The sequence below is a fragment of the Ambystoma mexicanum genome, chromosome 1p, assembly GCF_040938575.1.
Source record: "Ambystoma mexicanum isolate Mex_15411 chromosome 1p, UKY_AmexF1_1, whole genome shotgun sequence".
Classification (NCBI taxonomy): domain Eukaryota; kingdom Metazoa; phylum Chordata; class Amphibia; order Caudata; family Ambystomatidae; genus Ambystoma; species Ambystoma mexicanum.
Genome location: NC_090921.1, coordinates 756,267,078 through 756,291,909, shown reverse-complemented (window position 1 = coordinate 756,291,909; position 24,832 = coordinate 756,267,078). Strand labels below are relative to the sequence as shown.

The 24,832-nt window shown below is 50.5% G+C and overlaps 1 protein-coding gene across 6 annotated transcripts in view; it reads left to right on the top strand.

Moving 5' to 3' along the window:
* Positions 1–24,621, top strand: part of TDRKH (tudor and KH domain containing) — a 2,163,439-nt gene extending 2,138,818 nt beyond the window's left edge. For 3 of the 6 annotated variants that reach the window (XM_069650772.1, XM_069650762.1, XM_069650739.1), the window contains one exon: positions 24,210–24,621. Coding sequence is in view for 1 of the 6 variants with exons in the window: in XM_069650780.1 (XP_069506881.1) it covers positions 24,210–24,247 (38 nt within the window). In the remaining 5 variants the exon portion in view is untranslated. The remainder of the gene's footprint in view (positions 1–24,209) is intronic. The other 3 variants (XM_069650754.1, XM_069650747.1, XM_069650780.1) reach the window with 2 other exon arrangements.
* Positions 24,622–24,832: the final 211 nt, after the last annotated feature.

Genomic DNA, 24,832 nt, shown 5'->3' with positions numbered 1-24,832 from the left:
AACCCCTCGACTTGACCATGTCTCCGGAGTAAATAATTTGCTGTGGAATGCAGCTTCACGTTTTTTTCAAATTTGAATAGGAGCGACTCAAGTAAAACAGAATGGCTCTTGCTTTCTGATTTTAATGCCTCATGTAGCGAGACTAGCTCAGATAACACTTGATTTATTTCCCCCACGGTTTCAGGGACCAAGAAGTCATCTAGGCCATTGGAATGCTTAAAGCCTGCAGACATCTGCCTAGTGGGGGCAAATGTTGAAGTTGAAGAATGAGGAATCTGGATCGCACAGTGCTTCCATATGGACGTCTGGAAGCACGGTTACATTATTTGAGGGAGAGTTCAGTGTCTCAATCACCCAATGCTGATTCCCGGCATACATTGATGTCCACACGTGAACCCAAGATCAGCTCTTGCTGAACAAGGCCTTTAGGGATTGGGGGTGAAGAAGCTATTAATTTTCCCTCTTTTGCTGGGCTTATCCTCTGCCGTGCTAGATGGTACCTTTTAGGGAGAATTCTCATAAATGGCTGATTTCCCTTACCTAATGAGTCCCTCAGCAGCTTTGCTGGATTTCTAGGATTTATTTTTTTCACCTGGTAAAAGTGTGAGTCTTTTTCCCACTCTTACATGTATTTTTTTTTTATTTGGTTAGTTGTTAAAAACAGCTTTTCAAATATTTTTCATTTTATGACCAACAAAAGGAAAAAACAATACAACATCTATCTATAAAGACATTATAGAAATTACAACATTTTTACAATATAATTACAATTTTCTCTTTAAGAAAAAGAAAATTCACGACGGCCACAATGAACACAGGGATTTACATGACTAAACCTCTCGTCAAACATAAGCCTAATCATCAATGATTAAAAACAGAAAAACAGAACATAGCTAAAATAATCATTATTACAAAAGAGAACAAACAAAATTGTATAAATATCATCTAATATAACTTTGTGCTATTATTTTGGCTCTAAATCTGGGACTGTGGCTTCGAGGAAGTGCACAATCCCAACCTTTACGGCCAATCTGGGACTTGTAAACACTAATTTCCAGATTGTGCTCACATCCAAATCCGAGAATATCATAAAAACATTTTGGAATAATTTTGCTCGGAGTAAATTTAGACAGGGACATACCACAATCAAGTGTTGCACAGTTTCTTTTTGTTGTTTGTCTGCACAATATCGACAGTTTTGATTTGGGGTAATTTGGTTTCTCCTCTGCAATATTTCTCTGGTGTGCCATAACTTGAGTCGAAACCTCATATATTGCCGTCGTACATGGGGTGATGGGCATTTGATTAAGTATTTGGCCATCACACTATGGGCCTCATTACACGGTATGCGGTAACCATGGTGGTATTAGCGCCATGGTTGCCGCCGATATTTTACCGTGTCCGCCTTGGTGGATGGCGGAATTACCGCCCTACTCCAAGGTGAGCGCGGGAGGTAATTCCCCATTCACCAAGGCACTTCCCCATTCCCATTTTTGCCCCCATAGGGCTCAATGGGAATGGGGAAGGAGCTAATTACGGTACCGCAAATTGTAGTACCATAATTAGCACCAAGGTCCCTTTGCGGGCCCGTTCCTTAACGGCTGGTAAAACCAGCCGTTGAGGTCGGGTTCCGCAAAGGGACCTCATAGTAAGGCGGTAAGGGTTTACCGGTAAACCCTTACCGTATTCTGTGTAATGAGGCCCTACGTCTTTTTGACCCGAAAACTGAGATGTCAAAGTCCTTATACGTCTGACATGCCACTAGATTCCTAATCTAGTCACATTCAAAGATTTTTTTTTTTTTGTGCTAAATCTGGATTGGTCACCAATGTCTCAATACTCACCGCAGCATCAGCCATTTCGTTATATAATAATGTACACCAATCTCTGGAGAATCCAGTTGAGTTGGAAAGCAAGAAAGAACTATGCTACAATGCCTAGTACATTCGCAGTGTTAAGGCCTAACAGACACTTACGCAGAAAGGCACACATTTTCCACAACACCTGCACATAGAGTGATAGTGAGCCCAACTCAAAGCGTATCATAGGGAGAGGAGTGCAATTTGGTAGTTGTAGCACTTGTCTCCAAAATGTAGCCTCTATTTTATCCCAATGTAGCCGCTTTTCTCCAGCATGGGGTCTGGCATGGATTCACATGCTCATGAATATTCCCCGTCGTCAGGCTGGGAATCCTCGGTAAAGAAAAAATCAGTATCCGTTTCGTTTCTGATCTGTCTTTCGTAGTAGTAACCAATCACTGATCTCTGCATCATACTGACCACAGCCAATGACTGCCCTCTACCTAAGCCCCGCCTCTGGCAGCCATCTTCAGATTTTTACTGCACGTTCAAGTGTTGGGAGTCCTCGTGCTTAGCTCTCGAGCTTTTACTGCGTGTTTCGCGCTTTTTTAGGTGAATTTTCACATTTTTTTCGGTTAATCGAGCCTCAAGCTCCACCGTTTCTACTCCCGTTAACGGCTACCCGTTGCGGATTTTTCCTACGCCCCTCAAGGGTGAAGATTTCGTCGAATCAACTTCTTGGAGGATTCCAGAAGATTCACGGCCTACTTCGAGATGGCCCAGGATGCGAGTTCGTCGCCCGGACCCAAGCTGTTTCGCAGCTGCCCTGGATGCGGGCTACAGAATGTGTTTAAGGAAGACGAACATTTGCGATGCCTCTACTGTCTTCATGGGGACAAGACTCAGGTAGAGAAGGACTGCCAGTTCTGCAAGAACTTGTCGGAGCAGACCATGAGGGACCGTCGATCCCGTCTCGCAAGCTGTTTGGAGAAGGGCTCGACGGGTGAGAAGAAGAAAGGGTCCGAGTGGGCTTCTAAGTCCTGTGCGGGCGCCCCGGCGACGGGGGCCCAACACCAGGCCAAGCGCCACGAGTCCGCTGGCTCCGGGAGCGCCGAAAGGTCGGGCTCTTCGGTCGCCAGGCAGGGCGCACCTTCCCCGGCACCGTCAACCACGAGCCAATGCTCCGGTTCGGGGAAGAGAAAGTCCGAGACCCCGGGTAAGCTTCGGGAGAAGCCCCGTCCGATCTCGGAAGAGGGGGAGCGGGCCGTCGCCCCTCCCCCGAAGGAGAGGGCCCGGGACGCACCTAAGGTGATGAAGGCCCCTACCCAGCAGGCGAAGGCCTCTATCGAGGCTATCGCGGCGACTCTGGCCAAGCCGGCAGAGACACCGCCAGCGGAGACCGCCTCCGGGACTAGAGTTTCCCTGCCGCCAAGGAGGGAATCCTCCTTTCAGCCCATCGTCGTGGCCGCCATGATGGAAGAAGCGAGGGGGGGCACGGTGCCCTCCTCGAGCTCGGAGTCAGCCTCGGAGGAGGAACTGACCGAGGCCGTCGGGAACCTCGAAGTCCAATTCGAGAAGGTTCGATCCCGTCAGGAAGATCCTCGGGAGATAACCGAGGAAGACGACGATGGTGAGGAAGAGCGGCCTTCCCTTCCGGCGCAGCCGGATCCTAGGCCTCAGGATGGCTCGGCGGCCATTTTATCTGCCATCCAGTCCTTATGCTCTGAGATAAGGATGATATTCCCACGGCCCAGGCCGGAGGACCCGCAACCTGGCCTGTCGGGAAGTCCTCAGAACACACGACGGAGGACCCAACCCTCTCCTCCGCTCGCCCCCGTAAGGCCTACAGTTCCCTCCTCATCCTCCCACGAGTCGGGAGATGACGGTGCGTTGGGCTCGACGACGGGTTCTGAGGGCGACGACGACGGAACGGGTCTCCCGTCTCCCGTCGCACGGGCCTCGCCGCCTGACGAGATTGGCTCATTCCACGCCATGATCGCCAGGGCGTCCGAATTGTTCCAGCAGAAAAAGGAAGGTTTCCTCTATCAGCGCCGGGAGGCCAAGAGGAAGACGGTCATTGCGGTGCCCCTAATCAATGACATCTGGGAGGAGGGCCTGTTGGTTCTCAAGAACCCCTCCACGGCACCAGCCAAACGGGACCGGTACGAGAAGACGTACCGGGTCCCCGAAACTGCTCCCCTGTGCCTCAGGGCCCAGCCAACGCCAGACTCGGTCAGCGAGGGAAAGAGGTTGGATGCCATGGGGCGGCGGGTCATTTCGTCAGCGGCGACGACAATCAAAGCGGCCAACGCCCTGACGATCGTGGCCCGTTACGACAGGGAGCTCTGGTTTAAGCTGGCCCCCATATTGGACTTCCTGCCGTACGACAAGAGGTCCGAGGCCCTGGAAATACTGCAAGAGGGCGAGGTGGCGTCGGACCACGCCATAACGGTGGCAACCGATATTGCCGATACCGGGTTCCACCAGCTGGGCAACAGTGTTTGCCTATGACGACGGGGTTGGCTCCGGGCGACCGACTTCCGTCAGGACGTCCAGACCAGGGTGTTGGACATGCCGTTCGATGGCAGCAACTTGTTCGGGAAGGCGGTGGAGGAATCCTTCCAAGCCATAAAAACAGACACGGAGACGGCCCGTGCCCTAGGAGCCCTTCAGCAACGACGGCCCTTTCGGAGCTCCGGAGGCAGACAGGGTGCCTCCAAGGGATCCAGCGGTGGCTCGTCCTACCGCCAGGCAGCACGCTCCTCGTCTCAGAAGGCCTACAGGGGTCGCAGCAAGCAGGGAGCGTCTCCCCGCCGTCGGCAAGGTGGCCAGGACGGCAAGGCCACCACCTCCGAGCAGGACTGAACCGGCCGTGGTCTCGGGCCCCCACCGAAGCACCCCGGTGGGAGGCCGGCTGACAAACTTTGTCGGCGTGTGGAAGTCCAACTCCACTGACCGTTGGGTACTGGATACCCTGGCAAGAGGACACACTATCGAATTCCTGAAGAAGTGCCCTCACGTTCCACCTGTGGCCAGGAAGGAAAATCACGTCCCGCAACTGCTGTTGGAAGTACGGGCGATGCTCAGGAAAGGCGCCATCAAGCTTGTCCCGAAGAGGCTCTGGGGTATACTCAAGGTACTTCCTCGTCAGGAAGAAGACGGGCGGCTGGCGCCCCATCCTGGACCTTTGTCGTTTGAACAAATACATCAGATCACAGAAGTTCAGGATGGTCACCCTCCAGCACGTAATGGGACAGCTGGAGGAAGGCGACTTTCTATAGTCGTTGGACCTGGAGGATGCATATTTCCACGTTCCCATCCTCAAAAGTCACCGAAAGTTCCTCAGGTTCGTCGTCCAGGGACGCCACTACCAATTCAGAGCACTGCCGTTCGGATTGAAGTCGGCCCCCAGGGTCTTTACCAAGTGCCTAGCACCAGTGGCGGCGCGGCTGCGCCTGCAGGGGATTCACGTCTACCCCTACCTGGACGACTGGCTCATCCGCTCAAGGACGAGGGAACTCGCCGTCGAACACACTGCGAGGACCGTCCAGCTACTCACAGACCTGGGATTCGCCATAAACTACCCAAAGACCCACCTGGTGCCGTCGCAGGTGGCCCTGTTTCTGGGAGCGAAGCTCAATACAGTGAGGCGCCTGGCGGCCCCATCGGAGAACGGACGAACACCATTCTAGGCAAAGTCCAGCACCTGCTTGCCACGGACGTGGCCAGGGTGAGGTCCATCAAGTCCCTCCTGGGGATGATGTCCTCTTGCATCTACCTGGTGTGCCTCTGCAGACTATGGATGCGCCCTCTTCAAGAATTTCTCGACGCCCGTTGGATGCAGGCGACAGGCACCTTCGAAGACAGGGTCCCCCTCAACGAGGTGTTCCGGTGGGCGATTCAGTGGTGGGGCGTTCGAGCGCACCTCACGGCGGGCAAGGACTTTCAGACGCCGGCGTACCAGGAGACGGTGATGACGGACGCCTCCCTGGAAGGTTGGGGCGCCCACACCGGAGATCACCACGCAAGAGGCCTCTGGCTCCCAGAGGAGAGGCTCCTGCACATCAACGTCCTGGAACTCCGAGCCGTTTTCTGGGCTCTCAAATCGTTCCTCCCGTCGCTCAAGGGCAAGGTGGTGCGGATCTTCACGGACAACACAACAATGTTTTACATATGGAAGCAGGGAGGCACCAGATCCCCAGCCCTATCCAAGGAGGCACAGGATCTGTGGCACTGGGCGGTCGCCCAGGGGATGTTCCTGGTTCCCTTCCACCTGGCAGGAGAAAGAAACACCATTGCCGACTCGCTCAGCAGGGAGCTGCGCGCGTGTCACGAGTGGGAACTACGCCAGGATCAGGTGGATCAACTCTTCCGACGATGGGGCAAACCCCAAATCGACCTGTTCGCAACAGCGACAAACTCGAAGTGCAAGAGGTTCGCCAGCAGGTTTCCCCAGCCGAGAAGCATGGGCGATGCGTTCTCGTTCCCCTGGGACGGCCTATACCTGTATGCGTTCCCTCCGTTGCCGTTGCTGCTTCGACTCATCAGCCAGCTCAAGAGGTCCCGGTGCAGGATGATCCTCGTCGCACCGGCGTGGCCGAGGCAGATCTGGTTCCCGGACCTTCTGGACTTGTCAACGTCCCCTCCCATCAAGCTGTTGGCGGACGCGGACCTTCTCTCCAGAGAAGGAGGCGCCATCTTCCATCACGACCCGGCGTCACTGAACCTGCAGGCTTGGCTCCTGCAGCGCTAGAGTTTGGAGCCTACGATATACCGGCCAATTGCAGAGAGGTTTTTGCAAAGGCCAGGGTGTCCTCGACTCTCAAATGCTACGGTCATAAGTGGAAGAGGTTCTCTATCTGGTGCCGAGCACAGAAGATCAACCCCCTACGGATTACGGCCCCTCAAGTGCTGCCGTACCTGCTATCGCTGGCAAAGGCTGGGCTGGCCCATGCCTCCATTAAGATTCATCTGGCGGCTATCTCCAGATATAGCAGAACCACAGGACGGACGTCCCTGTGGTCCCATCAACTGGTAAAAGAGTTTATGAAAGGACTGTTCCGGTCGTTCCCGCCGGTGAAGGCCCCGGCCCCGGCATGGGAACTTAACGTGGTGCTGACCAGGCTCATGGTGTCCCCATTCGAGCCGAAGCACTCCACACCGATGAAGTTTGTGTCGTGGAAGACTGCGTTCCTGGTGGCCCTTGCCTCCGCACGACGAGTGGGAGAGATCCAGGCCCTATCCTGCAAAGCACCGTACTTGACTTTTCATGCCTCGAGGGTGGTGCTTAGGACGCACCCCTCCTTTATGCCCAAGGTGCCGTCGGACTTCCATCTTAACGAGCCCTTGGTGTTACCTGTTTTCGTCCCGTCTCCTTCGTCGCCGGCCGAGAGGACTTTGCACTCGCTGGATGTGGCTAGAGCGCTGAAGTTCTACGTGGACCGCACAAAGAGTTTCCGGAGGACATCACAGCTGCTCGTGAACTTTGGACCTGTGAATCAAGGGAAGGCTCTCTCGAAGTCTTCTATTTCCAGATGGCTCTCCGGCTGCATCATGCACTGTCATCGGTTGGCTAACCGACCGCTGCCAGGCCGTCTGAGAGCACATTCGACCAGAGCCATCGCTGCTACTACGGCGTTCTTATCTGGTGTGCCCCTGCTGAACATCTGCAGGGCTGCTACGTGGAGGTCGACGCACACCTTCATGAGATTCTACTGCGTCGATCGGGATTCCAGGGAGGAGTCCAGGGTCGGCCAAGCAGTGCTGCACAACCTGTTCGCTTAAGGTGAGCCTGGTGAGGAGGTAAGAGATGCTTAATGTTGAGTTTTTTGTATTGCTTAATGTTGAGCCTTTTGCCACCCCCCGTGGTTGTGCATGTGTGTACTGCTATTTATTCTTATATTCATGAGCATGTGAATCCATGCCAGACCCCATGCTGGAGAAGGAACAAGTTACTTACCTGTAACTGTTGTTCTCCAGCATGGGTCTGGCATGGATTCACATGCGAACCCTCCTGCCTACCCCTCTGCGGCTCTTCACTTGGTCATACTGCCACTTCACGTGCTACCAAATCTGAAGATGGCTGCCAGAGGCGGGGCTTAGGTAGAGGGCAGTCATTGGCTGTGGTCAGTATGACGCAGAGATCAGTGATTGGTTACTACTACGAAAGACAGATCAGAAACGAAACTGATACTGGTTTTTTCTTTACCGAGGATTCCCAGCCTGACGACGGGGAATATTCATGAGCATGTGAATCCATGCCAGACCCATGCTGGAGAACAACAGTTACAGGTAAGTAACTAGTTCCTTGTGTTTTTCCGGCTTCCACTCCATATAATAATATAGGGACTACCTTCATTTGGTAGAAGGAAAAGGCATGTTTAAGCGAGAATTTTCCAAATCTAGCAACAAGAATCTTAGTTTGCGAGGTCAAGGTCTGTAATTTAGAATGTAGTACCTAGTTCTCAATCTTTGTTTTGGCGGAATGGGTAAAACTGAAGCCTATATATTTATAATCTACCACTTCAAGTGCCTTATCTTGAATTGTCCAAGTATAGCTCTTTGACTTACCCTTGAGAGTATTATGACAGACTAGAATTTGGGATTTTGTTGGATTTATTTGTAAGTGATCAGCTAATGTGTACTGATTGAGTTTATTTAACATTAGTTGTAAACCAGATGGCGTTTCAGACAGCAATACCAAATCATCTGCGTAAAGAAGATAACTAACTTTATTATTACCCAATTTTGGGGGTCACAGCAGATGTTTGTAAAGCTGTCTCCCATATCAGATATGAAAAAGTTGAACAAACCTGAGGCCAACGGGCACCCCTGTTTGAGTCCTCTCATAGTCGGGATAGATGCAGAGAGTATACCTTCATAGGTTAATCATACTTGCATTGTTGTCCTTACGTGCTGTAGCATCAAAGGGATTAATAAGGATTTGGGCAGTTGTGCTTTTCTAGCTTTTTATAGAGCAGCACTCGATCTATAGAATCGAACGCTGACTTAAAATCAATAAACGCTCGGTAAAGAGGCCGTCCTCGCACAGCGTAATGGTTCTTAATCAGATTTAAGCACAATACGTTTGGTATTGTTCCCAAGCCAGCTACAAAACCTGATTGGTATCTGTCTCTTATTTGCGTTTGGATAGTCCAAGCATTAAATTTCATCAAAAGCAATCTGCCGAAGATTTTTCCTGAAACATCAAGAAGGGTGATCGGGCGATAGCTACTAGGAGCTTGGCGATCACCCTTCTTGAATATCGGTACAGTGATGGAGTGCATCCATGTTTTCGGTAGAACTTGGGCTGCATTAACTGCTGAGAAGATGGTATATAATATCGATGTCCACCTCTCAGGATGAAGCTTTAGGGCATAGTTTGAGAGACCATCTGGTCCAGCTGCTTTAGAATTAGATGCTGTTTTTATTAATAACAATATATCGTCATAATCAAACTCAATCTCAAAATGTTCGTCTAAAATGTTTGCATCAAAACATTTCGCACCTTGAGGCACTGAGTATAGCTCATGGAAATGCTGTTCCCAGGTTTGTTCAGTCACAGCATTTGCCTGAGCCGCAATTTGTGAAGCCCCCATGGCACAGTTCATTATAGACCACATTTTTGCAGTATTCTTTGTTGCCAGGGTGGACAGCATGGCAGCACCATCATTTTGATACATCTTTGCAACGGTGACATTTTGCCCATATGGCATACTTCATCTTGATTTTCTTTACAAGTAACCATCTGATGTCCGGAGGATACCTATAAACTTGTCTTAATTCAGCACGCTTTTCAGCTTTTCTTAGTTTTGTGACTAAGTCAAAGTTATGTCGATGTTTACTTTTTGGTTGCAAATTCGATCTTGGATTCTGAAAAGGTTACATTGTGTTACTATAGTGCAGTGCCATATTATCCACATCAGTAGGGTTTTTAAGGATCGAATTTACCATAAATTGATGTAAGGTATCCTCCGACCATCGGAGTCTATTGAGCCCCGAATTCACCTGTAGGGCACCACCTTGGCGACCAATGTGATCAACTTTTCTTAGATCTTTCTGCCTCCATTTCATTGTCAAGATTCTGTGATCACTCTGTTCAGCATCAGTGACCATAAAACTCTTAACAATTGGGAGCAGAGTATCACTCAAGAAGATGTAATCAATGGTCGATTCCATTTGGCCATTATGCCCTCGGGTGTGTCTTCTTTGAACATACCATTTAACATGTGTAAATGACAGGATTTGCTAAGCATATACCATCTATAAACTCTTCCCTCACTTGATAACATTTTCTTGGTATGGAGATTGATATTTAAGTCTCCCGCCACTATTAAGTGAGTGACTGCGTTGTCCTTGGCAACCAGATCAAGTAATGCTATTATGTCATCAAAGAAGGCGTTCTCATCTATGGCAGCCGCATTCAAATAAATATTAAGGACCGCATAGCTAATTCGTCAACTCTGACCTTCACTAAAAGCATATGTTTGTTTGGGCAAGCCCATAGTTCCGATGAAACTCGCTTACAAATGTTTATAGCTGTAAGTAGACCAGAAGATGGTCTACCAGAGGATGGTCTATAAGCAGCGTTGATATGAATATCAAAACCATTCCAAACTGGAGGATCTATGAGCCAGGTTTCTTGTAAAAGAATTAAGTCATGCATTCCAAGCTGGTTTGGATCATTGTTAAGGAGGTGAGTGAACCCTCTGGTGTTCCAACTCAGCAGGGAAAGCTGATCCTGCCAACAGACAGGATCTAGTTAGAGATGTTCAAGGGCACATTTACAATGGCACATACTGACCTTTGGAATTTCTCCATGTATTCCCCGCTCTAATGATCCCCCTGTTTGTTGTACTGAGTGTGATTGGGTATTGTCAGAGGGTGAGCTTGTCATGTTGTTTTCTGTTATCAGCTCAAAGCCCAAATTATATAAATGTGCTTTAGTTGACCAAATAAGGTTTTGCACCACCCGGGAGTTCAACCACAATCTCACAATATTGAGATTCTCATCTCTCACAAATTCCACATATTCAATATCAGCTGATTGAATATCCTCCAACTGCAGTATTTCAGAAAATATGACAATGACAGATTTTCTATTGAGGTTATATTGCTTGTGAGGTGCTGTTCTGAAAGCCAAGATTAGGGAATACAATGCCGGTCTTTTTTTCTCCACTGACTTCGGGTGATGAACTAACGGGATCGGATTATTTCTGTTGTTATGTCTCGGTAAATCATTTTTTGTTTTTGCCTGCATTTGTTGTAAGGCAGTCTCTACCAACTCCATCTTTTCCAATGCCTTATCAAGGCCCTGTGGAGAAGAATCTCTAGGTGTTATTTTTGTGTGCAGGTTTCCCCTGGGATTTAAATCATCTCCTGCTACTAACCCAGTTACAGTAGGTTGGTTTGAAGGCAAGTGTACTTTGAGTATTGCCTCCTCTAATTTGCAAAGGGTCCATATGTTTTGTAGTCTTTTGCTGTGGCTCAGACCTTGCATCTTGTTCATTCATTCTACTAGGTACCAATGATATTATTGTGGGCACATTATCTGACCTTGAGGGAATTGGTGCATAATGTCCAGACATATATGCATCAACTGCTGTTCTAATTTCAATTCTGTATGCCCGAATAGCTTCTTCATTTCCCATATCCGTCAGATTGATTTTAGGCACATTGGAAAGCACCAAAGCTGCCTCTCCACTTTCTTTCTGTGGGTTATCAGCATTGTGACGGTTCACTTCCTTCATCAATGCATCCAGAGGTGCATAGTCTATAGGCTGAGATAGCACATGAGCCTGGGTGGATTTAACTTGCATCTGATGTTTATATATTTTTTTTTTATTGCTTGCGATGTTACGATCATGCTTTTCTTCGGCAGTGTAAGAGCTTTAAAGAATTGCTTGCAGCGAGAATTCGCTACAATTTTAGTAGCACTCTGATTTTTGGATAGTTTACCATTGGTCACATTTTTGTTTGTTTTACCCTTGTTAGTGGTGAAGATGGTATAGACTTTTTTTTTAACTTAGTAGTTATAGGTGCCACCACATTAGCTTCATACTTGCTTGCGATTTCACTATCAAGCGAGTCTCTCACATTTACAGGAGTTTCCACAATAATCCCTTGAATATGCAGAATGACAGATTCTAATGTTTGTGTTATTGTGGATGTTTGCACAGCCACTGTGCACATCCCTGTCTTTTTTTGTGTGCGTAAGCCTGATGAATGTGTTGGTGCCAATCATGCCAATGTTATTTTGCCAAGCGTGCGTCCGTTCCATCAAAATAGCCTGTTTCTCTAATTTAATGTCAATTGTTTCATACAATTTCCCAGAGTTTGTATAGCAAAATTCATAGCCTGCAAAGTAGCTTCCACCAATCTCTCATATTGCAAGCCTGGTTGCTCTAAACTTCTTTTAGTTGTCGGAGATATAGGTCTCTTTGTGGTGGACTGCACAAAGGACACTGATATGGGAGAACTTGTATATTTAGGCTCAGGTGTTTCAAAAAGGACAGGTGATGCTGACAAATTATCAGGTAAAGTATGCCCAGAGAACCCAGATCCCTCATCCTCAAGGTCAATTACAGGCACATCCTGTATACTGTTCTCTTGTAGTTTCTCGGTAGTATTCAATTTTGCAGTGGGAGGGAGCGCTTTTAACATGACACTCACTTACAGATGGATGATTAGTTGACATTTGGGCATCATTCTACACATTAGACTCATTCATATCATTCACAGCGGATATGGAAGAAGAGGGCAACTTACACCTCTCCACCCGATGTATGCGATCACACTTTAGGTCCATGAGCGCCTTTTTTTCCACCGTTGCAGTCGCAGCCTTGGGTGATTTTCCCATAGACTTGGCAGGTTGCGTTGAAAACACTGGTTTGACAAGTGCAGGCGACCTCCCTGTAATGTCTTTATAAAATGCGCGAATGTCAGCGTCTTTTAGTATTTTGTCTGTTGTTTTCAGCATTTTCGAGTCTATGCGGGGTACCGGCGTGGAAGAGATGGGAGTGGCAACCCGCGTGCGCCCACATGCCTCCCGCTTGAACAGAATGAATGGCCCCACAAGGCTGTAACCGAGTGTGCTTATTTGAGCGCAATTGCATACCCCAGACACAACACGAAGCGCAAGCACCCGAAGGGCAAAGAGGTACTTCAGGTACTTTGCCTGGTGCGCGCGCGCTGCTGCGCGCAGCCTGCCAAATTTAACTGCTTCAATGTGTTTTGCTGTGTGTGTTTTTACTTTTTTTGTGCCTCTGGCAGCCATCCTCAGATTTTTACCGCACGTTCAAGTGTTGGGAGTTCTAGTGCTGTAGCTCTCGAGCTTTTGCTGCGTTTTCGCGCTTTTTCAGGAGATTTTTCTCATTTTTCGGGTAAATAGAGCCTGAAGCTCCACCGTTTCTACATCCGATCAACGGGGATCCGTTTCGGAGTTTTCTACGCCCCCCCCAAGGGTGAAGTTTTCGTCGAGTCACGCTTTTGGAGGATTCCAGAAGTTCCGAGGCCTACCCCGGACATGGCCCAGGAGAAAGGAAGCTCGACGCCCGGGAAACTGTTCAGGACCTGCCCTGGATGCCAGCTTCAGAATGTTTTCAAGGAGGACGAGCATTCGTTATGCCTCTACTGTCTCCATGAGGACAAGACGCACACGGAGAAGGACACTGCGTTTTGTGGGAACATGTCGGAGCGGACCATGAAGGATCGCCACCTCCATCTCACCAACTGGCTGGAAGGGAAGAGCCTGTCAGGCGAGAAGAAGAAAAGAAGTCCGAGCGGTCTTCTAAGTCCTGTGAGGGCGCCCCGGCGACGGGGGCCCAACAAAAGGCTAAGCACCGCGAGTCCGCGGGCACCAAGAGCGCCGAACGGTCGGGCTCCTTGGCTGCCAGGCAGGGCGCATCCTCCCCGGCGCCATCAACCACAAGCCAACGCTCTGGCTCGGGTAAGAGGAAGTCCGAGAACCCGGCAAAGCTTCTGGAGAGGCCCCGGTCGATCGCGAAGATTCCGGCAGAGGGGGAGCGAGGCTCGGAACCTCCCCCCAAGGTGAAGGCCCCAGGCGCCCAGAAGGTGACGATGGCCTTAATTCACCCTGCTAAGACCTCGATTGAGGATGTCGCCGCGGCCCTAGCTCAGCCTGTGGAGGCTACACCAGTGGAGGCGCCCTCAGGACCCAGGGTCTCCCTGCCACCGCGGAGGGAGTCGTCTTTAAGGCCCATTGAGAAGACCCCGACGAAGTCCTCGTTGGAAAAGGTGGGGGAGGGGCTGGTGGCCATTGTGGATACGGACACGACCTCTGAAGAAGAGCTCATCGAAGTCGTGGAAGAGGCCCAGCCCATCGGGAGGGATCCCGACGAGGGCGACGATGAGAGCGACGGTGTCGCCGACAAGGCCCCTCAAGAGCCCTCGCGCCTGTCGTTTCCGGCGCCGCAGGACACTTCGGCGCTCATTTCTTCAGCGATTCAGTCCTTATGCTCTGAGATAAGGACAAGGTTGCCCCTTCCCCCGACGGAGGTACCTGAGCCAGACCCGACGGGGGAACCGGAGCCAGGACCTTCGGAAAGTCCACCGCATAAGAGGAGGACTCATCCTACGCCACCTCTCCCACCTCTGCGGCCTGCTCTGCCTTCCCCCCGGTCTACTACCCACGGGGATGATACAGGCACGGACACGGCTACGACAGGTACAGATGATGACGGAGGCGACGACGGGATGTGTCCCCCGTCACCCCTTGCTCGGGCGTCCCCGCCCGACGAGATTGGATCCTTTCATGCCATGATTTCCAGGGCATCCGAGCTTTTCCAGCTCTGCCCAGAAGAGAAGAAGAAAGAAGGGTTCCTTTACCAACGGCGCGAGGCTAAAAGGAAGACGGTCCTCGCCGTACCGCTTCTTGATGACATCTGGGATGAAGGGCTCGCCCTCCTCAAGAACCCTGCCACAGCGCCGGCAAAGAGGGACCGGTACGAGAAGAAGTACCGGGTCCCCGACGCTGCCCCCTTGTGCCTTCGGGCACAACCTACCCTGGATTCGGTCGTCTCGGCGGCGGCAAAGAAGAAAGCTGGGGGGGCATCGGCCTCGACATCAACTTCCCCGCCGGACGGCGAGGGCAGGAAGTTGGACACGATGGGACAACGGATCAGCTCATCCGCAGCGACGACTATCAAGGCGGCCAACGCTCTGGCTATCGTAGCCCGCTACGACAGGGAGTTGTGGTTCAAAATCGCCCCTCTGTTAGACTTCCTTCCGGACGCCAAAAGGGCTAAGGCCCTTGAAATCTTACAGGAGGGTGAGATTGCTTCGGACCACGCCATCACAGTGGCAACGGACATCGCCGACACCGGGTTCCGTCAGTTGGACAACAGCGTTTGCTTGAGACGACGAGGATGGCTCAAGGCCACGGATTTCCCGCCAGGACGTACAAACCAAGGTTTTGGACATGCCCTTCGACGGGAACAACCTGTTTGGGAAGGCGGCTGATGAGTCCCTTCAGGCCATCAAGACAGACACAGAGACTGCCCGGGCACTGGGAGTGCTCCAACGACGACGTCCATCCTTTCCGAGCTCCGGAGGCAGACAAGGTGCCTCCAAGGGATCCGGCAGTGGCTCCTCCACGTACCGCCAAGCGGCAAGATCTTCAACCCAGGAAACCTACAGGGGACGCGGCAAGGTGGTGCCTGTCGTTGACAGGGAGGTCAAGGAGGCAAGGCGGCCCCCAAACAAGATTGAAACGACCGTGGGATCGGGCCCCCGCCGAAGCACCCCCGGTGGGAGGCTGGCTGGTGAGGTTCGTCAGCGTGTGGGAGTCCATCTCCACCGACCGTTGGGTGCTGGACGCCCTGGCCCAAGGGCACGCCCTCGAGTTTCAGAAGAAGTGCCCTCGCGTTCCACCCGTGGCCAGGAAGGAAAATCACGTCCCTCAACTACTGTTGGAAGTAAGGGCGATGCTCAAGAAGGGTGCCATCGAGCTCGTCCCAAAGAGGCTTCGGGGCTCCGGAGTTTACTCAAGTTACTTCCTCGTAAAAAAGAAGACGGGAGGATGGCGCCCCATCCTGGACCTACGACGACTGAACAAGTACATCAAGGCGCAGAAGTTCCGTATGGTCACCCTCCAGCACGGGCGATTTCCTGTCGTCGTTGGACTTGGAGGATGGGTACTTCCACATCCCCATTCTAAAAAGACACCGAAAGTTCCTTAGGTTCGTGGTCCAAGGGCGGCACTACCAGTTCAAGGCCCTCCCGTTCGGATTGAAGTCGGCACCCAGGGTGTTCACCAAGTGCCTCGCACCGGTGGCAGCGCGGCTGCGCCTACAGGGGATCCACGTCTACCCCTACCTGGACGACTGGCTCATCCGGGCAAGGACGAGGGAGCTCGCCGTGGAGCACACTGCGAAGACTGTCCAGCTGCTCACGGACCTGGGATTCTCCATCAACTTTCCAAAATCCCACCTGGTTCCGTCGCAAGTCGCCCTGTTTCTGGGAGCCAAGCTCAACACAGTGGTGCGGCTGGCCTCGCCGTCGGAGGAAAGGACCAGGACCTTTCTAGGCAAGGTGCAGCGTCTGCTGGCCACGGACATGGCCAGGGTAAGATCTATCAAGCCCCTCCTCGGGATGATGTCCTCCTGCATTTATCTGGTGCGCCTTTGCAGACTTCGGATGCGCCCCTTACAAGAGTTCCTCGACGCCCGCTGGGTCCAGTCGACGGGCAGCTTCGAGGACAGGATCCCTCTCAACGAGACGTTCCGTCAGGCGATCCGGTGGTGGGGTACCCGCTCCCATCTGTCGGCGGGTACGGACTTTCAGATCCCAGCTCACCAGGTGACGATGACGACGGACGCCTCCCTGGAAGGTTGGGGAGCGCACTCCGGAGATCTTCACGCAAGAGGCCTTAGGCTCCCGGAGGAGAAGTCACTCCACATCAACATTTTGGAGCACCGCGCAGTGTTCTGGGCCCTCAGGTCCTTTCTTCCGTCCCTCAAGGGCAAGGTGGTGAGGATCTTCACCGACAACACCACCACGATGTTCTACATCTGGAAGCAGGGCAGAACCAGATCCCCGGCCCTATCCAAGGAAGCCCAGGATCTGTGGCATTGGGCCGTCGCCCAACGGATGTTTCTGGTGCCTCTTCATCTGGCAGGAATAAAAAACACGATCGCCGACACACTCAGCAGGGAGCTGCGCTCGTGCCACGAGTGGGAACTACGCCAGGATCAAGTGGATCGACTCTTCCGACGATGGGGCGAACCCCAAAACGATCTCTTCGCGACGGCGACAAATTCCAAGTGCCGGAGGTTCGCCAGCAGGTTCCCCCAGCTGAGGAGCATGGGCAATGCTTTCTCGTTCCCCTGGGACGGCCTATTTCTTTATGCATTCCCTCCGCTGCCGTTGCTGCTTCGGCTCATCAACCAGCTCAAGAGGTCCCGGTGCAGGATGATCCTCGTCGCACCGGCGTGGCCGAGACAAATCTGGTTCCCGGACCTTCTGGACTTGTCAACGTCCACACCAGTCAAGCTGCCGACGGACGCAGACCTTCTCTCCAGAGAAGGAGGCGCCATTCTTCACCACAATCCGGAGTCGCTGAACTTGCAGGCCTGGCTCCTGCAGCACTAGAGTTTGGAGGGTACGACATCCCGGCCGACTGCAGAGAGGTTCTTGCAAAGGCCAGGGCGTACTCAACTCTCAAGTGCTACGGACATACATGGAAGAGGTTCTCGATCTGGTGCCGTGCATAGAAGATTAACCCTCTGCGGATTACGGCCTCTCAAGTACTGCCGTACCTACTGTCACTGGCCAAAGCTGGACTGGCTCACGCCTCCATCAAAATACATCTGGCTGCAATCTCCCGATATACCAGGACTACGGGACGGGCGTCCTTGTGGTCTCATCGCCTGGTGAAAGAATTCATGAAGGGACTATTCCGATCATTCCTGCCGGTGAAGGCTCCTGCCCCGGCGTGGGAGCTTAATGTGCTGACCAGGCTCATGGGGGGCCCCATTTGAGCCTATGCATTCGGCACCTGTGAAGTTCCTGTCATGGAAGACCGCTTTCCTCGTGGCCATCACCTCTGCACGACGAGTGGGAGAGATCCAGCCTCCATACTTGACTTTTCATGACACGAGGATGGTGCTGAGGACGCACCCCTCCTTTATGCCCGAGGTGCCGTCGGACTTCCACTTCAACGAGCCCTTGGTGTTGCCAGTTTTCTTCCCGTCGCCTTCGTCGCCGGCCGAGTGGACTTTGCACTCGCTGGATGTAGCTAGAGTGCTGAAGTTCTACGTGGACTGCACGAAGAGTTTTCAGAAGACGTCATAGCTGTTTGTGAACTTTGGGACTGTGAATCAAGGGAAGGCTCTCTCGAAGACTTCCATTTCCAGATGGCTCTCCGGCTGCATCATGCACTGTCACCGGTTGGCAAACCGACCACTGCCCGGCCGTCCGAGAGCCCATTCGACCAGAGCGATCGCTGCTACCACGGCGTTCCTGTCTGGTGTGCCCCTGCTAGACATCTGCAGGGCTGCGACGTGGAGGTCGACGCACACCTTCACAAGATTCTACTGCGTCGATCGGGAGTCCAGGGAGGAGTCCAGGGTCGGCCAAGCAGTGCTGCGCAACCTGTTCGCTTAAGGTGAGCCTGGTGAGGAGTTAAGAGATGCTTAATGTTGAGTTGTAGTATTGCTTAATGTTGAGCCTGTTGCCACCTCCCGTGGTTGTGCATGTGTGTACTGCTATGTATTCTCTTATTCATGAGCATGTGAATCCATGCCAGACCCCATGCTGGAGAAGGAACAAGTTACTTACCTCTAACTGTTCTCCAGCATGGGTCTGGCATGGATTCACATGCGAACCCTCCCGCCTACCCCTCTGCGGCTCTTCACTTGGTCATACTGCCACTTTACGTGCTACCAAATCTGAGGATGGCTGCCAGAGGCGGGGCTTAGGGAAAGGGCAGTCATTGGCTGGGGGCAGTATGACCCAGAGACCAGTGATTGTTAACTACTAAGAAAGACAGATCAGAAACGAAACTGATACTGATTTTTTTCTATACCGAGGATTCCCGGCCTGACGGGGAATATTCATGAGCATGTGAATCCATGCCAGACCCATGCTGGAGAACAACAGTTACAGGTAAGTAACTTGTTCCTTTTCTACCGCGGTTATCTTATATAACCATGGTATTGTTTTAGGCTATTATATTAGCCTCGAACATAAACTCGCTTGACCAAATTCATTTTATTTTGGCTCCGGCTGGGTTTATTCGCCATTTCTTTTTGTTAAAGCCTTTCTCGTGTTTTTCTCTGCGTGCCAAACCAGGGATGATTCCTTTGTTCGCCGTCTTTTCGCAGGCTTCTGCACAGAAGCCCTCCTTTAAGCGCCTGAAAGTCTGGGTAGGCAGGATGTGAGGGAGGGATCTTCGAACCCCTGCCATGGGTTCCCTTGGTAACCCAAGTCGCACTCCTGTTTGATTGGCTGACGGGACTGTCCTTGCCAGGACAGCCACCCTGCTGTGTAATTGACAGCCAGGCTCCATGAATGGGGGGAAACTGCATAAAAAGCAGGTCTCTGGGACTGGAAAGGCAGAGTCACCACTGGAACGAAAGAACCAACGAGGAGCTGATGGAAGAAGACCCCTACGACGACTGAACTGCAAGGTGAAGCCATGCTGCAGGTCCGAATCTTCAGAATCCGATGACAGAGAAGATCCTCCAGGAAGCTTCTTCCCTTGAGCTGGTGGGACCAACCAGTTCGCCCAAACTGCAAGCCAGGACCCCTCCTCTGGTCCAATTCGCTGTACAGTGCTACAGTGGGCCGGATAGCCTGGAAGGTCGGACCCTGCTTGGGTTTTAAGGAGCGCACCTTTTATTCATTGCTTTGCTCTCCTGCTGGTTTCTTCCCTGGGTAGTGCAGGACCCTCCAGTTTTCCTACTTCTTGTCAGTCTGACAGTCGCTTCAGGAACCATGAGCCTGCAGGAACTACCAGGAACAGCTACAGCTTCCTCTCCGTTTCAAGGTACTGTGCAAATCCAGTTGTGCGTTTCGTTCAACTGTGGTGAAAATGTTTTAAATCTTTCTCCAATCCGAGGGCTTGTCCTTCTCTTCTCTTTGAACTAACTTTTCCATCAACCAACCTCGTCTGGAATCCGTGCCACAAACTTTACCGCGAATTACCCTGAACTGTGTGATCTTGAGCAAAAGACTTTTGACCCATTGACTTTGGCTCTAAGCCTTTTCTACCCGATTCTATCACTGTAATTTGATTTAACTTCTATTAACTTTGTCTTTCCCTCCCTTTTTAAATTGCTGGAGTGCCATTTTGCTCACACTTCATTTTGTGAGCTTAACTTGTCTGGAATTTAAGGGAAGTGGTGTGGTGTGGTGTGTTAAGGGTGTGATTTTTAGACTGCTGATAATAGTGTAATGTTATACAACTGAAGAGTGAAATAAATGTATATTCTTTTACTTGAAAACCTTGAGTGGGTGTTTGCCTGAATCATAGTAATTGCTGTCCTTTGTGTAACTATCTGATACTGCTCATTTACTCTTGAGATAAGTGTGGCTGCTCAGCCATCGCTACCACTTTAACTGTGTAGTACAGGCTTGTACCATAGGTGAATTTGTACTGTCGCTTGTAGTCTTAATTGTGTGTGGTGTTCCCGAAGGGTACTGCATACAATTCTGCCTAACAATACCTCCACCTGAAGGGGAGCCTGCAATTCATTCAATCCAATCCCAATCAGCACGCTCTCCGACAGTGAAATTGTTGACTTTGGTAGGGAATCGTTACAGACCACAACATTTCTTGGTCAGAAATTGGTGATTGATTAATAACCAAGTCTAAAGGTAAAGTTGACCCACTCCTTAAATACATTATCTTATTTAAGAATCCAACCGCCTTATCGTATAAGTCTGTTTTTCTTCGGATTTCTAGTAATAGGAAATGGTCACTCAATTCTTTCCCAAAACGGCTTTAGTGAAATTCGCTCACCGGAAACCAATATCAAATCTGATGGAAGCAAGCAATGACACCACAAGCACTGGAACTGTACAAGATCAAAAAAGCAGAAGACAGGAGGGCTATTGATTCGACCCCACGGTTCTGGAACCACAGTCCCTCACTCCAGAGATCGAGCAATGTCCTGTCTTATCCACTTGTTCAATTAAACAGGTCTTAAACTTAAGGGCGTTGGCTGACCACCTTGAGCGGAAATAGCAGTCGTTGTCCAAGGTCACTTGTTGCCGTCCACTTAAAGCCCAGAGAGCCATGTGTCTGCACTGGAGGGAGTCACCTCCCATCTCCCAAGTTCTTGCAATGATTTTAAAGCAAAAGTTTTTAAAGGGACAGCATCCCAGGCTTTTCTTCCACAGCACGACAGGCAGCAAGAAACGAGGCTTCCACCAGCAGGGATTTCCCACAACTGAACCCTTGGAGAACACTTGGGGAAGCAGGTTATATTGCTTCGGAATCCAGCCAGAGTAGTTGGTCTGCTAGCAGCCTCGATTCAGGTGATTTTCCGGGCCCGCTGCACTACAGGGCATTGTAGAGACTGAAGATCAAGCATCTTCATGGGGGGGAGTTGAGATATCACCAGCACATTCCCCTAGACAAGAGGGCCAGAACAAAGCTGAGATGGTGGCTCCACAACATGGAAGCGTGGAATGGACATGCCATCTTCAGCAATGCCCCAGACCTGATAATAGAATCCACTGCCAGCAGATAAGGCTGGGGCGCAAGATGCAGTCAGAGATCAGTAACAGATGGTTGCAGGCAGAATTAGATTGACATAGCAATTGCCTGCAACTGCTGGCGGGCTCCTTTGTAGTCAAAGTACTTACAAAAGACAGAGTGAATTGTTGCACCCTCCTCAGGATAGACAACATATCAGCAGTCCGCTACATCAACCACCTGTGGTGTCACCAGATCCAGAATGTTGGTGGAACTAGCGAACAACATTTGGCAAATATTGTCTAGACAAACAGATCTCCATCACAGCAGAGTATTTGCCAGGGATACCGAACGTAGTAGCGGATTAGAACTTGCATTACCTACAAGACTCCAGCAACATGTTTCTGAGAGTTCAGGATCTGTGGGGTCCGTTACATACGGACCTGCACAGTTGCCTATGTACTTCAGCTGAAGGATGGACCCAGAAGTGCAGGACATGGACATGTTCCTCCAAGATTGGGTGGGTGCGATACACCACGCCTTTCCCCCCTTGGTATTACCCAATTTGCTCGAATTTTACTGATCGAATGGTACATCTGACCGAATTCGGCCAGATTAAAATTCGGTCAAATTTGGTAATAAATGCTGAACATGGTGTCACCCGCTCTCCATGTTCGGCATTTCTGGCCTTGGGGAGGGGGCGTAGGTGGGGGGGGGGGAGTTTGTGGCTGGTTGCAAGGGTGTCCCCTGCTTACTGACGATTGGAGGCGAGGGATTAACAAAAAAAAAGAAACGGGCACCCGGCGGCATCAGATCTGACCCGCATTGTAGGGACAGAACTGACCCTGCAGGGGAGGCAGCGGCCGAGGAAAGGGTAAGTGGGGGGGGTGCAGGGAGATGTATTAGTGACCTGGGGGGACAGATATGCAGCGTTTGGCCATGGTAAAATTGCGTTCACAGCAAAATTGACTATGGTCAATTCCGCTGCGAACAATTCTGCCAAATCACACAATTAACCCCCCCCCCCACACTCCCCTTTTATGATGATGGCCAGGACACTCACGATTTGCAGGGAGAAAGGTGGGGGGGTGGTAGTGATTATGCTAGACTTGAAGTCGCAAGCGTGGTTTCCAGTTCTGATGGAACTTTGCTCTGATTTCCTCAGGATGATTCCGTCCCAGGAGAACCTGCTTTCAGGTCCATCAGGGCAACCTCATCCTCTGTTTCAGAAACAGAGCCTCCGGCTGCTGGCTTGCAGAGTCTCGGCTGACGGTGCAACATGCAAGGGATTTCGGGAACATGCTGCTGTCAGTGTTTTGGGCCCCTCCGACCTTCAGGAGCTATGATGTCGCATGGCAGTACTGCAATAGACACATTGTTATTTAGTAGTGTCTTATTATTTTTTCAATTACAGGCATGGTCAGCCAATCCTGAAGAAAACTTGTCCACACATTGATGTGGGCAAATGTTGAAACTAGGAAGGAGGGAAAAAATAGGAGACCCTTCGAAAGAGCTCAGCTTCGAAAGAGCTCAGAATATATTTGGAGACAATTTTACTCTACCTTATTGTCTCGCCTAGTAGACTGTGGCATAATTGAACATATACGACTGCAGCATAATTGCTTGTTTGTATGTTTTTAGCAATTTGTATGTATTAGACTGTGAATCAATTTGGATATTGTTTCTTCCTTATTGATTAGGTGGTGATTGCACATTAGGTTCCTAGAACACTGTTTGGGAAATTTCTATTGCACCTTTGCACATTGCACTTTATAAATAGACTAGCAAAAGTACCTGTTGTATGAACGTGTTCTGTAGACCGACATCCTGTAGGTCAGTGTTCCGCCTTACCCTGGCTTTGCGGTGCACAAATCGTGCATCCAAGGAACCTCAAGTTTTGTTTCTTGTGTCGGGACCATTTTTCTTTTTCCCTTTCCCGTGAACATGGTTTACAGCTTCTTTGGCAGGCACTGTCTCGCAAAAATCCTCTGTAAAAGTAATTTCACCTGATGCAGAAAATATATTTTGTTTCCCTTCCCGGTGAACATGGTTTACGGCTTTGTCCGCAGGCACCATCTCGCAGAAATCCTATGGAAAACTAATTTCACCTGATGTGGCCAAAATGTGAAAACATCTTGAATGCTACCTGCCTTAACCTTCTCCTCTCAAGTCCATTCATCTCTCATACATTTGTTTGTTTCCCTTCCCGGTGAACATGGTTTATGGCTTCGTCGGCAGACCGCAAACCCACAAACAAATTTTAACTTCTATGAAAATGTTGCTGCAGATTGGTGAACCTGTGTGGAATTTTATAAGTAACAATGTTTCGCTAAGCCACAAACACATTTTGACTTTTGATGAAATCCAGGGAAATGGGTGGGGTGTCCAAATGTCATGTAGCCAGTAATATCCGCTGGATCCTAACCGGTAACTATGCAAAATGGCGACTACAAGATGAAATCTGTTTAAATGAATTGAATAATTCTTTGTGATTAACACCTTCATTCCTCCTTTGTTCTTTGACTTCAGATATATTAGCCCTTGGAATGATGTTTTATGGGCTTCCCTACCTTCATTGTTCTTGATAGAATTAATATTACCCAGGCTTACAGCTCAGGGGCGAGCATTATGCCGCCGAGTGGACTACGCAAGGCAGCGGGGGATCATGGTATTGGCAATGGGGGGGGGTTAACAGATGTGCGATTGTGGCTGGTGTATTGCTCTCTCTAACTATGTGTTCTCTATCGCAGGAGATGACCAGAAGATGCTGTCAGACCACGTTCAGTGAGGATAGAGCTCATCAACGTTTTCTGCAATGGCACAGCAGGGTCGTCTGGGAGCATTAGGACGCCAGTTTCGGTTGGCCCAACTCGGGCGTTTGTTTTCGTGCTAGTGGATCTGTTGATGGTTGCACATTCTGTTCTGTTACCAAAAAGAAGAGGAAAGGACCTAGTCAGGACATGACCTGGAGGAAAAGAGAGACCCTGATTGGTTAAGTTTGCAAAGAAAAACTACTGGTTTAGGAAAGGACTCCTGGGAGATGGAGTTTGTCAGTGGACAGTTGTCCAACATGTTTTTGTGTATTTTTTTTTTTTTAAGTTTTACATATGAAGTTAAGATTTGGAGGGCTGCTGGAGTGACATTAAAGAAGTTTAGGCATAATGCTTGTTTCTGTGTATTTAATAGAATCAAGACTGCCTGTGCTTTTAGCCTGGGTAATCTTCATTACTCCCCTCTCAGTAGTGTTCTTTCTGATGGACGTTCCTCTCACAGATTCCTCGTCGCCCTCCCTACCTGCCCCTCTTAAGGTAGCTAATACACCTTAGTTTTGCCATCCCTCAGCGTGCTAGTGAATAAGGGTGGACCTCACAGG